Here is a 15,386-nt window from a genome sequence, read left to right as displayed (position 1 = left end):
ACTGTGCCACCTGTGCTGAAGCAGGGGTATCCCCGATACCTGACCCGGCGGTGGCCCCTGAGGATGGGAGTTGAGAGCCCCTGGGCTAAGCTGTTTATTTAATTTTGTGCTCTGTTAAGGTTGTGCGTTGGAGCCTGCGATTGCTGCATACATACAGCACTGGGCAATACTGGCTGGCATATAGATCAAGTTCCATACAGTGTAGCATTATCAGTGCCTGAAACGGATTGATATTGCCGTTACGCTCATGTTTGCCCATTTATACCGTTAGCTTTGATAGGCAGCCCCCACGGTATTTTTTCTTCCTCCCCTGGGATCTGCCGTGTATTTTTTCTTTATTGTACTATTTTTGATATTTAGTGTGTTTTTCATTTCGTTTTGTCACATATTTCCTCAGGGGGGGGGGGGTCCCGTGGTCTTTTGGTATTATATTGTGTATTTAACGGTCATTCTTGCTATTTGGGGCATTTTCTTCTTTCGATGTCATTTGTTTTAATTGGTTTTAACATTTTTGTGTTTTGTATAAGAATAAATAGTTGTATTCTGTTATTTTGCACACCCCCCCCCTTGTTGTTTCTGGGAGTGTTTCACACCTACCTTGTAGCATGTAGCTTTATTTCCCCCCCCCCCCTAGAACACTGGTCCCACCCAGATTTTGGGGTATTGTATTGTATGTCTTTATTTATATAGCGCCATTAATGTACATAGTGCTTCACAGTAGTAATACATGTGGTAATCAAATAAATAACAGATAATATAAATAACAGATCATGGGAATAAGTGCTTCAGACATAAAAGTAAGGTGGAGAAGTACAAGCCCTGAGCTGACTCCTGATCAGTTGGAACACGTACACACGAGAACATGAGGGTGATATTATGTTCTGTACTGAGCTACCGGCCAAGTACACAATAAACGCACAACGCTGAAAACCTCTCCACCAATCAGCAGCCGCCCATCTGCTTCCTTCACATCTCTACACGGGAACATTTCCCGATGAATATGTCTCCGTTTTGTTCCCCGAGCCTGATGAGCGCCGGCTAATTTTAGGTCGGTTCGACGCTGTGAGTATCTCTGAGAACACGCCGCTGACGTCACAAAGTCCCCGCCGCGGTCAGACGCGAACTGCCTGTTTCTGAGGTGTGCGCCTGCCGCTCTGGACGCCTGGTAATTGTGATTTGTACAAAGGGGGACTTATCGTAAAATAAGACACCTGCACCCAGAATGGTTATCAGGGTCCCTGGCGCGGCCACTTATAGCATCGCTGGAGCAGCGGCGTATTTATTTAACCCCTTCAGTGCTGGCCTTTCCAATGCACGGTGTTCAGCACTGTAGAGGTTGAGTACACCCGTGTAAGACAGGAGAGTGAGAGGTATAATAATGTACGCCGGAACAAAGAAGAATATTAATTAGATGAAGAAGACTATTAACCCTTTGCGTGTCGCAGGGCGTGGTCACTACACTACATCTGATTGAGCCACCTGTGCTGAAGCTGGGATATCCTTAAAACCTGAGCTGTTGGGGGGGTCTTGAGGTGCGGAGTTGAGCACCCCTGAACTAAACTATGTTGACTGTTAAAAGAACTATTTTATGGGTTATCAATACAATCCACACTTTTCTGCAGCCTTTTATCTGAATGGTATTTTGCCATTGGAGGGTGCTGCTCTCTGGCAGTGAAAGGGTTATCTTGTGAACTCCCAATGTCTGCTCCAGTTTCCATTGATGAATATAAACTGGAAGGATCCAGGTCCTCCGACTCAAACTGCTTCCACCTGACACGTCTCTTCAGTCGCCGAAGGGTTTCCCCCAGCGACAATCAGGAGGATTTACATACAAAGCGCAGGTAGACTTGGTAGAAGCCCACACACCGTGATCACATGACTTATACCGCCGCAACGCCGCAAATAGCAGAGACGGAAATAAAATTGCCTTCAGTGATGGAGGGGCCTGTCAAAAAATGGAGCTTTAAATAAGTCAAGTCTCGTGAGATATAGCTGTGGGCCGGAGTGTCGGAACTGGGCCAGTTGGACCTAACTAAGGCCCGGGGGGTGAGACCCCAGCAACGGAGGGGAGAATGGGCCCCAATGGTGCGCAGAGGCGCCAGCGACTGGACGTGGAAGTTGGGCCTGACTTCAGGGAGGTGCGGACTTTCGGCATCGGCCTGGTGGGTCCCCAGAGTCACTGGGCCCAGGAGACCTATCCCGGCTCTGTCTCACTATCGGCGCCTCTGTTGGCGTCGCTATGCATGCGGAAGTGTGGATTTATCACAACGTGCGTTTGGAAAGGGACCCGCAGCCATGCAACTATATCTCACTGCTTACGGTGGAATTAAAAACGTTGGAACCTTTATGAGCCTTCAAATGTGTAACAATAACGACTGGAACATTTGTATCCAGGCCTACAGATTATTATTTTCTTCGAACCCTCCCTACGTCAGGTGAGAAATCGTTAGAAGCTGTTTTGGCAAATGGTTCACCGTGAGATTGTTCGTCTTCTCACTAATTGTTGTTAATCATTATCGGTCATTAACGGTTATTTACTTGAATGGCTGTAAACCAGCTTCATTGTTATCCCACTTCAGTGAAATCCACCGTTTTCTTGAAATCCTGTCTTAAAAAAAGTTGCGCTAATTCCACATAAAAAGGGCATCACTTAATAATGACTTATTTTTTCAGAAAAGAAGATTCGTGGCGGTCGAACGCCGGTTTTACATCGTTAAGGGCTTATAAGATAAATGGCAGCTATTGTCTCCAGTTTTATACCGGATTCTTCTAGTATTTAATACCAGTATGGATTTGTGAGGTTCTGTGGCGTGTGTATGTAACCCTTCCTTCGGGATTACTATGGCCTTAGAAGGTAAGCCCCGCTCAGTTGTGCCTGGTGGCAGCGATGTCACAGTACGGTGTATATAGTGAGGGAGAAGGGTCTGGAATTGGGATCGCTGGAGGAGCCTCATTGTGTAAAATGTAAATAAGTTAAGTGTCTAGATGATCCTATAATAGGACAGGGATCCCCTTTCTTGTTCTGTAGTTAAGGACAGTACCCTCCCCCCGTTAGTGTCCATAGAAATGGCTCATCACTACTCCCCTGGTCCATACGGGGTAAGCATATGCCCGAGTGGGGTTCCCCAATTTGTAACCCCAAAGACATAGTAGGATCAGCCCAACTAGCGGGGCGTTAGCTAACTCTAATCCTGAAGTTCACGGGGTGGCACTCAGTAGCCGAGATGGGGATACCGCCGACAGCCCGAGAGGACTTAGTACACTGCCCAGCAGGGGCTCACAGGAGAAGGCGCTCACAGGAGAAGGGGCTCACAGGACAAGGGGCTCACAGGACAAGGGGCTCACAGGACAAGGGGCTCACAGGACAAGGGGCTCACAGGACAAGGGGCTCACAGGAGAAGGAGCCCTACAGGCGCTGTTCAAAAAAGGGCTCGTTTAAGTAACCCAGCGTGAACCAAGCTTTAGTACCTCGCTAGCGGGCCGCGGTTAGGGCATCTAGGGGAGATCATACAGGCAGTATAACCGGTGAATATACCAGAGACTATATACTGTACTTATCCTAGGATATGGTGTGATGGAACCTTTATCAATGGCTAAATAATAAGGCTCCTGTTTGTATGAATAAAGTCCTTGGCGCCAATCATTGAATTATCTACGCCCAGCCAGCCCGGATCCAGCGCTCTGACAAGGTAATAGAGACTGAGTAAGCCAACTAATGAGAGAGCTCCTTAAGGTGCCGGGGCGCGGAGGGTAACATTTGGAATTACAATGCCCGTGGGCTGTTCATTAGAACGTAACATCTTCTGAGCGTCTGTTATTGTAACGGTGACTCTGCTAATGTGCATTTATTTATTTATTCTGCGTTTCATGCAACTCGCCTCCATTTTACTATTGCAAACTGATATGGAGTATATTGGCATTTTACGAATAATCTATAATAACAATAATCCTTCGTCTGTTACATTTATTAACTCATACACAGACGTGTGTGTGTATGTGTATGTATACATATACATACATATATATATATATATATACCACTCTGTGACGCTGCAGGAGGAGGGTGTCCTTGGGGAATGGCCCCCAAAGGTCTTAATCTGCCACGGTTATAAAAGGATTAAAAACATTCATAGAAGAGAAATCTGAGGATTGATGCGGAGCACAGCTGAAGAAGGGGACCAGCGCCAAGATATAAAATTAAAACGGGTATTTATTGAACATGGTAGGGGGAAACAAACACACTCTGACGCGTTTCAAGCTAAAGCGCTTTAGCCTGAAACGTGTTGGAGTGTGTTTGTTTCCCCCTACCATGTTCAATAAATACCCGTTTTAATTTTATATCTTGGCGCTGTGCTCCGCATCAATCCTCGGATTTCTCTTCTACTAATACTGCATTGCGTGATGCACGCACAAACAGAGAAGTGGCTGTATGTGAGTATTGTTTCCCCCTATCCTACAAGGGGAGTTGCTGACCAGAAACAGTGCTGCAGGTAAGACAGGTCTGGTGAAGTACTGTGCAAGACTGTCTGACACAGCTGCTGACATTTGTCTTCACCTTATGGACATTATATATCATTGAAGTCTTACTGCTATCAAGTGTACTGGGTCCAATATCTCTGACAGCATTATCTCACTTCTCTACCACTTGTTACAAGTTGATACCAATTGCTTTTATATGTATCTATCATGCTGAGCACTGCTATTTGGCTTCCTGTCCAGTTTGTTTATTTAAAGACATTCATGTTGAAGGGAAGACTGTCCAGGACTAGCGGCAACATGGCCAAAACTGCAACCTCAAGGCTTCAAGTCTTCTGTACAAGTCCTAATGTAGGAACCAAGAAGTGGGTCACAAGGCAGGGGTCCAGTCCAGTCTAATACACCTTAGGGGTGCTCAACTCCAGTCCTCAAGCCCTTCCCACCCCCCCAACAACTTATGTGTTTAGGATATCACAGCTTCAGCACAGGAGGCTCAGTCAAAGACTGAGCCTCTAATTGAACCACCTGTGCTGAAGCTGTGACTGATTGAGCCACCTGTGCTGAATCAGGGATATCCTGAAAACCTCACCTGTTGGGGGGGAAAGGCTTCAACACTGGAGTTGAGCCCCCCGACATAAGGTGTGTTGTCCCATACTAGCTCTTCTCTGTACACTCCATAGAATATTCCTGGTGCTGGCCCAGTGTTGTACATACATTCTGGCTCAGCCTTTGAGGCATTCGGTTTGACGCACTCTTGGCAGAATTAACGTTTACGTCTTTGATGCTTTCAAGCGTTTTGCTGATGACAGGAATGGGCGGAATGCGCGGGCGCATCGTAATAAACAAAGTGAGTTTGATTCTGTGTCAACGGTCACCAGTGGGGACAATTGCTGCGCATTGAAATGTTTCTGTGACCCGTACATGCGGCGTGCGTATTAGAGTTCTGGATCTATACTGTAAGTACGGGTATAGGATAAAGTATCTGCCGTGTACATTTAGCACAGGTTGGACTTGATGGACGTATGTCTTTTTTCAACCTCATCTACTATGTAAGTAGCTTAGGTGTGTAGCCTGCCTGATCATGCGATAACATTACTGCACAACCACAACGTCACTCGGCTCATATCGAAAGCCGATCATTCAGTGCTTTTCCTGTAACAGTAAAACACCCATTTTCTCAGCACGGGTACCGTAGGACTTTTACACTTTTATTCTAAATAATATCATAGTTGGCATCATTAATTCCAGCAGAAGCACAAATGCACCATGTATTATGTCCATGCTTTTAAAGTTGCAGACCAAGCAATATCCTACTTGTGGTGTTTTTTTTTTTTTTTAAATAAATCCGTTCTGTGCTATGAGAAAATACTTGTAGCATTTCTTTTTTTTTTTAACAACTCTGAATGACATTTTTAATGTATTATAATGAAACAAGCATTTTTTGTTTCTATAGCAACCATTTACAAAGTCACATCCCCTTCCTCTTCTGAAACAGACTGTGACACACCCCTTTTTGAGCTCTGCCCTCTCTCTAGCAGTGCACCAATTGTATCTAGTGACTGCCTGGTCACATGATCTTCCCCACAGAACTTTGCATCTTTGGTCCTCTTCTGCTGCACTGACAGCCATTTAGTGAACCCCCGAGCCGAATCTTCACCGGTCGATTGGAAATCTTAGCTAATTACTTATCATTGTGTGGATTGTATTGATGCGCGTATTAAAGGGGAAAAAATAGAAAAACAACAGTTAACTTGGACTGCGGCTTTAAGTTATTAGCGTTTTCGGTTCTCAGAATTCGGAAAGAAGACCAGAGATCGGCATTTTTTGCGGTTGTGATACATTTTAGGAGAGCACCAATAAAACTCTTCCTATATCTTTCTCCACACGAGGTTTGGTCAGGAGGAACTCCTCATGGTAAGAGTGACCCCGTATTACAGGGGCGGCCAACTCCAGTCCTCAAGCCACCAACAGGACAGGTTTTAAGGATATCCCTGCATCAGCACAGGTGGTGTAGTCTTCGATTGAGCCACCTGTGCTGAAGCAGGGATATCCTAAAAACCTGACCTGTGGGTGGTGGCCCCTGAGGACTGGAGTTGCCACACACCTGGCTTAACCCCATCACTGCCAGACTCCAGCAGCGCACTGTGGCAAGGAAGGAGTTAATGGCTTTTCACATACAGACTCAAAAGTGCCGAATGCTGCAATGGGAAATACAAAAAAACTCAGCACGGGTGGCTCAAACAGTCGTTGACTGAGCCACTGATTGAGCCACCTGCGCTGAAGCAGAGTAGCCTTAAAACCTGACCTGCTGGTGGCCCTTTAGGACTGGAGTTGGCTGCCCCTGGTATAGAGGTATGGAACTAGTGGAAGGCTCTGTGTACGTGACATATTTATTTACAGCATGGGATGGTCTGTTTTTATGGTCTGCATGGTGCATTCTTTCCTATGGGATTCCCTGCATGAACCTGCTCATTTCATTGATTATTCGATGCTTGGTCAGCACCAGTGGTCTGAAGATAGAAGAATCATAGTGCCACGCTGGGCTTCTAGGAATCCACTACTGAACCAGCCTACAGTATCTTCTACCTCAGGTCAGGTTTTCAGGATATCCCTGCTTCAGCACAGGTGGCTCAATCAGTCCCTGGATCAGCACAGGTGTCTCAGTCAGTCTATGCATCAGCACAGGTGTCTCAATTAGTCCCTGCATCAGCACAGGTGTCTCAGTCAGTCTATGCATCAGCACAGGTGGCTCAATCAGTCCCTGCATCGGCACAGGTGTCTCAATCAGTCTATGCATCAGCACAGGTGGCTCAATCAGTACCTGCTTCAGCACAGGTGGCTCAATCAGTCCCTATTTCAGCACAGGTGGCTCAGACTGAGCCACTGATTGAGCCATCTGTGCTGAAGCTGGGATATCTGTAAACCCTGATCTGTTGGTGGCCTTTGAGGACTGGAGTTGGCCAGTCAACTGATTGAGCCACCTGTGCTGAAGCAGGGATATTAAATCACCCAGATTGAACCCATCGCTGCCATGCGTTCACTTGTGTTCTCAGTGGCACTGCGCCTTTACTAAAGCTGTAGCAAAAACAAACTCCGGTGCTGCCGCGGAACGCTCCGTACCCAGGTAATCCTGCTCGCAGTTGCTTAGTTACCAGGAACCACGATTAGCTATGTGCCACTGCGGGATATTGTGTGCTCCTGAACGCAGGGTTTATTTAATATTCACAAGGCTGTTGTATTCATCTGGGAGCAGAGAGTGTAATGGGGCAGAGAATTAATAATAATGTCTTAGTACAGCTTGTATCTGTACTGGTCAAAACAGATCAGGGTTTACGGATATCCCTGCGTCAGCACAAGTGGCTCAGTCTTCGACTGAGCCACCTGTGCTGAAGCAGGGATATCCTGACAACCCGATCTGTTGTTGGCCCTTGAGAACTTGCCTTGGCCTCCCCTGGGTTAAGCAATGGGAGAACACTTGTATGCTAATAAAGGAGGACCCTGCAAGATATGAATAGTCTTGTTATGCAGAAGCCCACCCAACAAAGACAAAAAAAAACTAAAATACTCGCTCGACCTCTAGGTAGCTTGGGTAGGGGAACTAAGGGTAATTATTGGACAGTAGCAAGAAAGAATGACCTCAAAGTCAGGGTGATAAGAGACATTAACTGAATGCACTCTATACCCAAATAAACGTATTTGACGGTCCGTCGGCTTGGGTATGGAGGGCCTACACGTAGGGCCTTCTTATCCCCCGGACTTTGAGGTCATTCCGTCTTGCTACTTTACAAATATTTTGAACAAAAAAAGAAATCAGATGTCAGCAATTTGGGATTACTCCGAGCAGGGTCTAACAACGCGAGAAGAATAACAGGGCGAGAAGACTAAAGATATCCAGGTCAAGATTGGGGGTGCCAGGTGTTCAGCATCGAACCGGACTGTCCTGTATTTAGACACACTGTCCAGTAAAGATGGAGAAGTAATACTGGACATGTATGTGTATTCCGGTATTATCTCCCTGGACATGTATGCGTATTCCAGTATTACCTCTCTGGACATGTATGTGTATTCCGGTATTACCTCTCTGGACATGTATGCGTATTCCAGTATTACCTCTCTGGACATGTATGTGTATACCGGTATTACCTCCCTGAACATGTATGCGTATTCCGGTATTATCTCCCTGGACATGTATGTGTATTCCGGTATTACCTCCCGGACATGTATGTGTATTCCGGTATTATCTCCCTGGGCATGTATGTGTATTCCGGTATTATCTCCCTGGACATGTATGTGTATTCCGGTATTATCTCCCTGGACATGTATGTGTATTCCGGTATTATCTCCCTGGACATGTATGTGTATTCCGGTATTATCTCCCTGGACATGTATGTGTATTCCGGTATTATCTCCCTGGACATGTATGTGTATTCCGGTATTATCTCCCTGGACATGTATGTGTATTCCGGTATTATCTCCCTGGACATGTATGTGTATTCCGGTATTATCTCCCTGGACATGTATGTGTATTCCGGTATTATCTCCCTGGACATGTATGTGTATTCCGGTATTATCTCCCTGGACATGTATGTGTATTCCGGTATTATCTCCCTGGACATGTATGCGTATTCCAGTATTACCTCTCTGGACATGTATGTGTATTCCGGTATTACCTCCCTGGACATGTATGCGTATTCCAGTCTTACCTCTCTGGACATGTATGTGTATTCCGGTATTACCTCCCTGGACATGTATGCGTATTCCGGTATTATCTCCCTGGACATGTATGTGTATTCCGGTATTACCTCCCTGGACATGTATGCGTATTCCGGTATTATCTCCCTGGACATGTATGCGTATTCCGGTATTATCTCCCTGGACATGTATGTGTATTCCGGTATTATCTCCCTGGACATGTATGTGTATTCCGGTATTATCTCCCTGGACATGTATGTGTATTCCGGTATTATCACCCTGACATGTATGTGTATTCCGGTATTATCTCCCTGGACATGTATGTGTCAGGTATTACCTCTCTGGACATAGTGACCTGACCGGTTTGGATGGGATTTCCCAGAGCAGGGAGAGAGCATGGCTGTTGCAAGGGGGGTGGGTAGTTTCCTCCATCCTGATTGGTGTCAGGAGCCTTAGGGTGGTTCCAAGGAGAGGAGGAAACAGCATAGAGCGGTGAGTGTGTGTGTGTCTCGAGCGCTTCGCACCTTTCACCATTGTGTCCAGTAATTTTGGAGAAGTCACCTGGTAACCCCTAGTCAAGATAAAGAAATCGACTAAAAGAAAAAGTTATTTTAATAACTTAAAGTTCTAGCAGCACACACCCAAACGGCGCATACAAGCCCCTTCATCAGGGCGGCACCGAAACATTGGATGCCGCCTGACTTATTTAGGTAATTTCTATGACTTTGACTTGACCCTTAGTTTCAGTACTTTTTGGTTGCGCTGGACTTTTTATCTTTTAGTTCTGTACAAATATGCCATATGAAAGACAGGGTTACATGCACTCTGTGCAGTGGGTTACCATGTTTAGATAGCCCCAGTAATATCTTCTGGGTCTCACTCAAAGATAGATAGGCAGTGTATTGTTGCATCACCATGATTAGCTCATTAATAGTAGAATAATTCCATTTTCCATAATAGATCCAAATTCAAGGACACAGAGTATAATTCATAACATCCCAGGGTGAGAAACTAGAGGCCTGGTGGTCACCACACGGGTACCCCGAAATAAGTCTCCTAATAATGGTATACTCAACCCTGGGGAAATAACTCAATCACTCCAGCACTGGATGGTAATAGTATAATGGGCCGTAACCCTTTACCTTCCTTTATGGTGTCCTCGGCTAATGGATCAATTCCAGCGTGCTGTCCTCTGAAGGTAAACACAAACAGCAAGGATGAAGAGGAGCACAGCAGCGTTTCCCAGCAGCTTCCAGCTAGTAAATCGCCAAAAATTAGGGTAACCCCAAGCAGGGATAAGTATTAAAAAAGAATTTATTGGTCAGTTACAAAAAACAAACAATGGTAGGAACGCACCTAAGCGTTTCGTCCGTAAAGGACTTTCTCAAGGACTTGAGAAAGTCCTTTACGGACGAAACGCGTAGGTGCGTTCCTACCATTGTTTGTTTTTTGTAACTGACCAATAAACTCTCTTTTTTAATACTTATCCCTGCTTGGGGTTACCCTAATTTTTGGCGATCTACTAGCTGGAAGCTGCTGGGAAACGCTGCTGTGCTCCTCTTCATTCTTGCTGTTTGGGTCTCACTCAAATACTTGACACGTGTGGAAATATGCAGTGATACTTGTAACAAGCGCAGGCTCACAACTTCAGCAGTATATAGTGTGAGGGTTCCTATATCGTGTTCTTTTCAGAAAGCGTGTGAGTGACACTGATATGTATGGGGGACACAAACACACAGAGGGAGCGGAGCAGGCGGTGTCTCCTGGGGACCTCTCTGTGAGGTTCACCGCCGGACAGAGGTCAGCAACTCAGCATTTCATTTGTACGTCATAAAATTCCCAGTCAGACCCCACCCTGGAAGCACAATGTAAACGCAGAGATGTGGGGTGCTGCTCTATTGGGGTACAGTCACAATGTGCCCCCCAGTAACCTCTTCACTGCCTATGGAAGCTTATTTATTTATTAAATGTGTTACCAGGCAGTAATACAGTGAGAGTTACCTATCGCTCTCAGGTATGTCCTGGGCACAGTCATGGTGACAGATACATGGTTACAAATACGTAGTTACATTAGGTGAGCAGGGTATACATTATACTGTATACAAGACATTATATACAAGACATTATATACAAGCTGCCACGTGTTTGCATTGCAGGACCCCCTGGCAGTAAAACGGTTAATGGTACCATTGTTAATAACTATATTACAGGTGTAAGTATTTCTATGCTGCAGGTCCTGCCAGCTGCTCATGCATTTTATTTTAAAGCCTTTGCAGTTTATTACACAGCCCCCTGGCGGTGATGGGGTCTGTGCATTTCATGGGCCGATGTTTCCGTTTTATTTGGGATGGACTTGTGAATCTTTCCAGTGCAGCCTATTTCTCCCACTCCTATAACTTCACTGCCCGCTGCTCGTATAACCGCTCCCTGTAACTCCTCATATAACCGCTTACTATCTTATCCTCTAACTGCTCCCCTTACTGCTCTTATAACTCCTCCCCTTACTGCTCCTATAACTCCTCCCCTTACTGCTCCTATAACTGTTCCCTATAACTCCTCCCCTAAATGCTCATATAACTCCTCCCCTTAATAGTCCTATAACCGAACCCTATTACTTCTCCCCAAACTGCTCCTGTAACTCCTCCCCTTACTGCTCCTATAACTGCTCCCTATAACTCCTCCCCTAACTGCTCCAATAACCGCTCCCTATAACTCCTCCCCTAACTGCTCCCTATAACTCCTCCCCTAACTGCTCCAATAACCGCTCCCTATAACTCCTCCCCTAACTGCTCCAATAACCGCTCCCTATAACTCCTCCCCTAACTGCTCCTATAACTGCTCCCTATAACTCCTCCCCTAATTGCTCCTATAACTGCTCCCTGTAACTCCTCCCCTAACTGCTCCTATAACTCCTCCCCTAATTGCTCCTATAACTGCTCCCTATAACTCCTCCCCTAATTGCTCCTATAACTGCTCCCTATAACTCCTCCCCTAATTGCTCCTATAACTGCTCCCTGTAACTCCTCCCCGAACTGCTCCTATAACTCCTCCCCTTACTGCTCCTATAACTGCTCCCTATAACTCCTCCCCTAACTGCTCCAATAACTGCTCCCTATAACTCCTCCCCTAACTGCTCCTATAACTGCTCCCTATAACTCCTCCCCTAACTGCTCCAATAACCGCTCCCTATAACTCCTCCCCTAACTGCTCCTATAACGTTCCCTATAACTCCTCCCCTAACTGCTCCTATACCTGCTCCCTGTAACTCCTCCCCTAACTGCTCCTATAACTGCTCCCTATAGTTTGCATTTAAATGATAATGTTTTATATATGTATGCTATACAGTATATGGTGTGCTGCCTGATTCCAGTGTTCCACTATAGTGGCTGTAACACAGGTGTATAGGTGTATACAACCTACATTACATTCATTCCATTGTTATGTTATACAGTATGTCACCATCTATAACAAGACCCCCTCCCCACCCTCCCCCTTCCCACCCCCCATCCCCCTCTCCCCCCCCCCCTCCAGCTTACTTTGAAAGTTTGATTTCAATCTGCTGTCGGATCTCCTGCCTTTCCTCGTCCGTTCTCTGGGGGAAGATGTTCCTGTCCTCCAGCTCCCGCTTACTCGGCCGGTTCCTCAGCTTTACAGCCAGCAGCTCCTTTTTACATGTTCTTGGCAATGTTCCTGGGACACAGGAGGGAAAGAGGGTCGTTAGAATGTCCCAGAAACACTTCGGTCAGCGCGCCGCACACCTTGGGAACCAGACGGAGACCCAGGTGGGCACGTGAAGGATACGCAACACGGGCAGTCCAGGACGGGCTCCCGAGTGGTGGAGTCTCACACGGAATGTGCGGAGTGCTACGCTCGGAGAAAAGGCTTCGGCAGTCTGGTGGGTGCAGGGAAAAGCCACCCAGCAGAGGCATGGTAGCCACCCCAACTGGAAGTGAACATTCAGCAATAAAGAGCAATACCGAGCATGACTTGGCAACACTGTGCTTTCTCATACAGGCAGTCCTCGCTATCCAACGTTTCACTTTACAACGAATGGCGTATCCAACGCTTTACAATGCAACCCTAAGGGCCGTTTCTCGACGCCAGAATGCGTTATCCGACGCCCGAATGCGTTATCTGACGCCCGAATGCGTTATCCAACGCTCACCGGCACTGAATAACATGGGACTCACTTTACAATGGTTTTACTATCCAACGCTACTTCCAGAGCGGATTCCGTTGGATAACCGAGGACTGCTTGTATTGTAAACAAAAGCATTTTTAAAGCACGCAGATGTCACCATGCGATGCTTCCAGCCAGCCCTGAATCCTCTCTAACAGCGGAACACGCCAATACACGTCTTTTTCCCCCACATTTGAGCCAAGCATTAGTACAGGGGGGCTCAACTCCAGTCCTCAAGCCCCCCTAACAGGTCAGGTTTTAAGGGTGTCCCAGCTTCAGCACAGGTGGCTCAATCAGAGGCTCAGTCGAAGACTGCCCCAACCTGTGCTGAAACAGGGACTGATTGAACCACCTTTGCTGAAGCAGGGATATCTTGAAAACCTGACGTGGTGGGGGGTGGGGGGCTGGAGGACTGGATTTGAGCACCCTGCCTTATTGCTTGCAAGCGGCTAAAAATGGATGTATGTTTGCTAGATGTAAACAGTTCCACCTGGAGGACATGAACAGCAATGACTTTTTGGTTTGGGGGAGTGTGTCCTGTTTCCTGTCCACTAGGTCACACCAAGAAAGGGACATCTATAACGTTATCATAACGAGCTTGGTGTCCAGCTCTACATGAAGCAAATGGGAAGTTACATGTGCCAGTGCATTGCATGTGCTGGTGCTTGCTATGAGAAGCACGTTCCTAGCAAGGTCTTCTCACCAGCGATGATGGAGTCATTGAGGGCCTCCTCATCCTGATATAACAGCATGTCGTCATGGTGGCCGGAATCCCTGATTAGGTTCTCTTTGTTTTCGTCTGATTCCTTCGCTGACCGGCACCGGTTCTCCAGGTCTCTGTCATGGCCAAAAAGGCTGTCTTTGCTCCTCTCCATGCTGGAGGTCCTGGATGTACGGAAGTCCACCCTCCTCTTTGGGGAAGCTTTATTTTCCCTACTGTGAAAGCTGAAAATGGAAATCAGACAGACTGTTACATTTACCTGCTGCAAGCCGTGTTTGCTGCCACTCATCCCACCGCTGACACCAATTGTGCCACTGTGTGCATTACAACTACCTGCAGTATATGAATGAATAGAGGCTTTCTCAGGAATACTTTTAACTGTGCACTTGGAAACCAAGATTTCAGAATAGTCTTTTGCCGCAATGTCTCCCAGGCCATAGGCCAGTGTATACAAGAAACATGCAACCTTCAAATCGCCACGGACAGATTTGAGAAAAGCTTTGCACCTGAAATGTTTCCGTATAGTAGACCGTGCTGCAATGGGTGTAATTTTATATGTATATATATATATATGTGTATATATATATAGATATACACAGATTGTATGGATACATAGATATGTATGGATACATACAGATACACACACTTCTATATTAAGTGTCATATAAGCAACATATCAGAGAAGAGTGAAGTTATATTAACCCTCTTGTTACCAGCACTTATAGCTAACACAGATTGGATGATTGCATTTATCAGTTATTGGATGAAACACAGATGATCTCCTTTTGGGTTCTATGTATGTATTGGACCAAAACAGCAGTCAGATGTTTCTACATGTCAACACAATGACCGGTTTTACAACCTGCAAAAGAATATAAGCGTCTTGGCGATACTCTGCACTGCGCACACACCACTATTTCCCAATGCGCAGAAAGAAGGCTGAGAAATGGTGTACACACGTGTGGTCAGTGGGTGCTGCCCACTTGCCAAAGAGAAGCAAAGGGTGCTCTGCAATTTCTTACACTCTGGGCCTGACTTTTTTTTTGCTGTGTGGTGGCATCATTAAGCATGGCACCGCTAATCATGGCGTCACCAATCATGGCGTCACCAAGCATGGCGTCATTAAGCATGGCGTCATTAAGCATGGCACCACTAAGCATGGCGTCACTAAGCATGGCGTCACTAAGCATGGCGTCACTAAGCATGGCATCGCTAAGCATGACATCACTAAGCATGACACCACTAAGCATGGCACCACTGAGTATGGCACCAATAAGCATGGCGTCACTAAGCATGGCGTCACTAAGCATGACATCA

The 15,386-nt window shown here is 46.3% G+C and overlaps 1 protein-coding gene across 3 annotated transcripts in view; it reads right to left on the bottom strand.

Annotated features, from left to right (window-relative positions):
• PHACTR3 (phosphatase and actin regulator 3) overlaps positions 1-15,386 on the bottom strand; it is an 83,875-nt gene that overhangs the window by 29,782 nt on the left and 38,707 nt on the right. For all 3 annotated transcript variants that reach the window (XM_075571349.1, XM_075571347.1, XM_075571350.1), the window contains 2 exons: positions 14,052-14,293; positions 12,705-12,858 (listed from right to left, as the gene is read on the bottom strand). In XM_075571349.1, the coding sequence (XP_075427464.1) occupies positions 12,705-12,858; positions 14,052-14,293 (396 nt within the window). The remainder of the gene's footprint in view (positions 1-12,704; positions 12,859-14,051; positions 14,294-15,386) is intronic.

The sequence above is a fragment of the Ascaphus truei genome, chromosome 15, assembly GCF_040206685.1.
Source record: "Ascaphus truei isolate aAscTru1 chromosome 15, aAscTru1.hap1, whole genome shotgun sequence".
Taxonomy (NCBI): Eukaryota; Metazoa; Chordata; class Amphibia; order Anura; family Ascaphidae; genus Ascaphus; species Ascaphus truei.
This window is presented reverse-complemented; position numbering and strand designations above follow the sequence as displayed.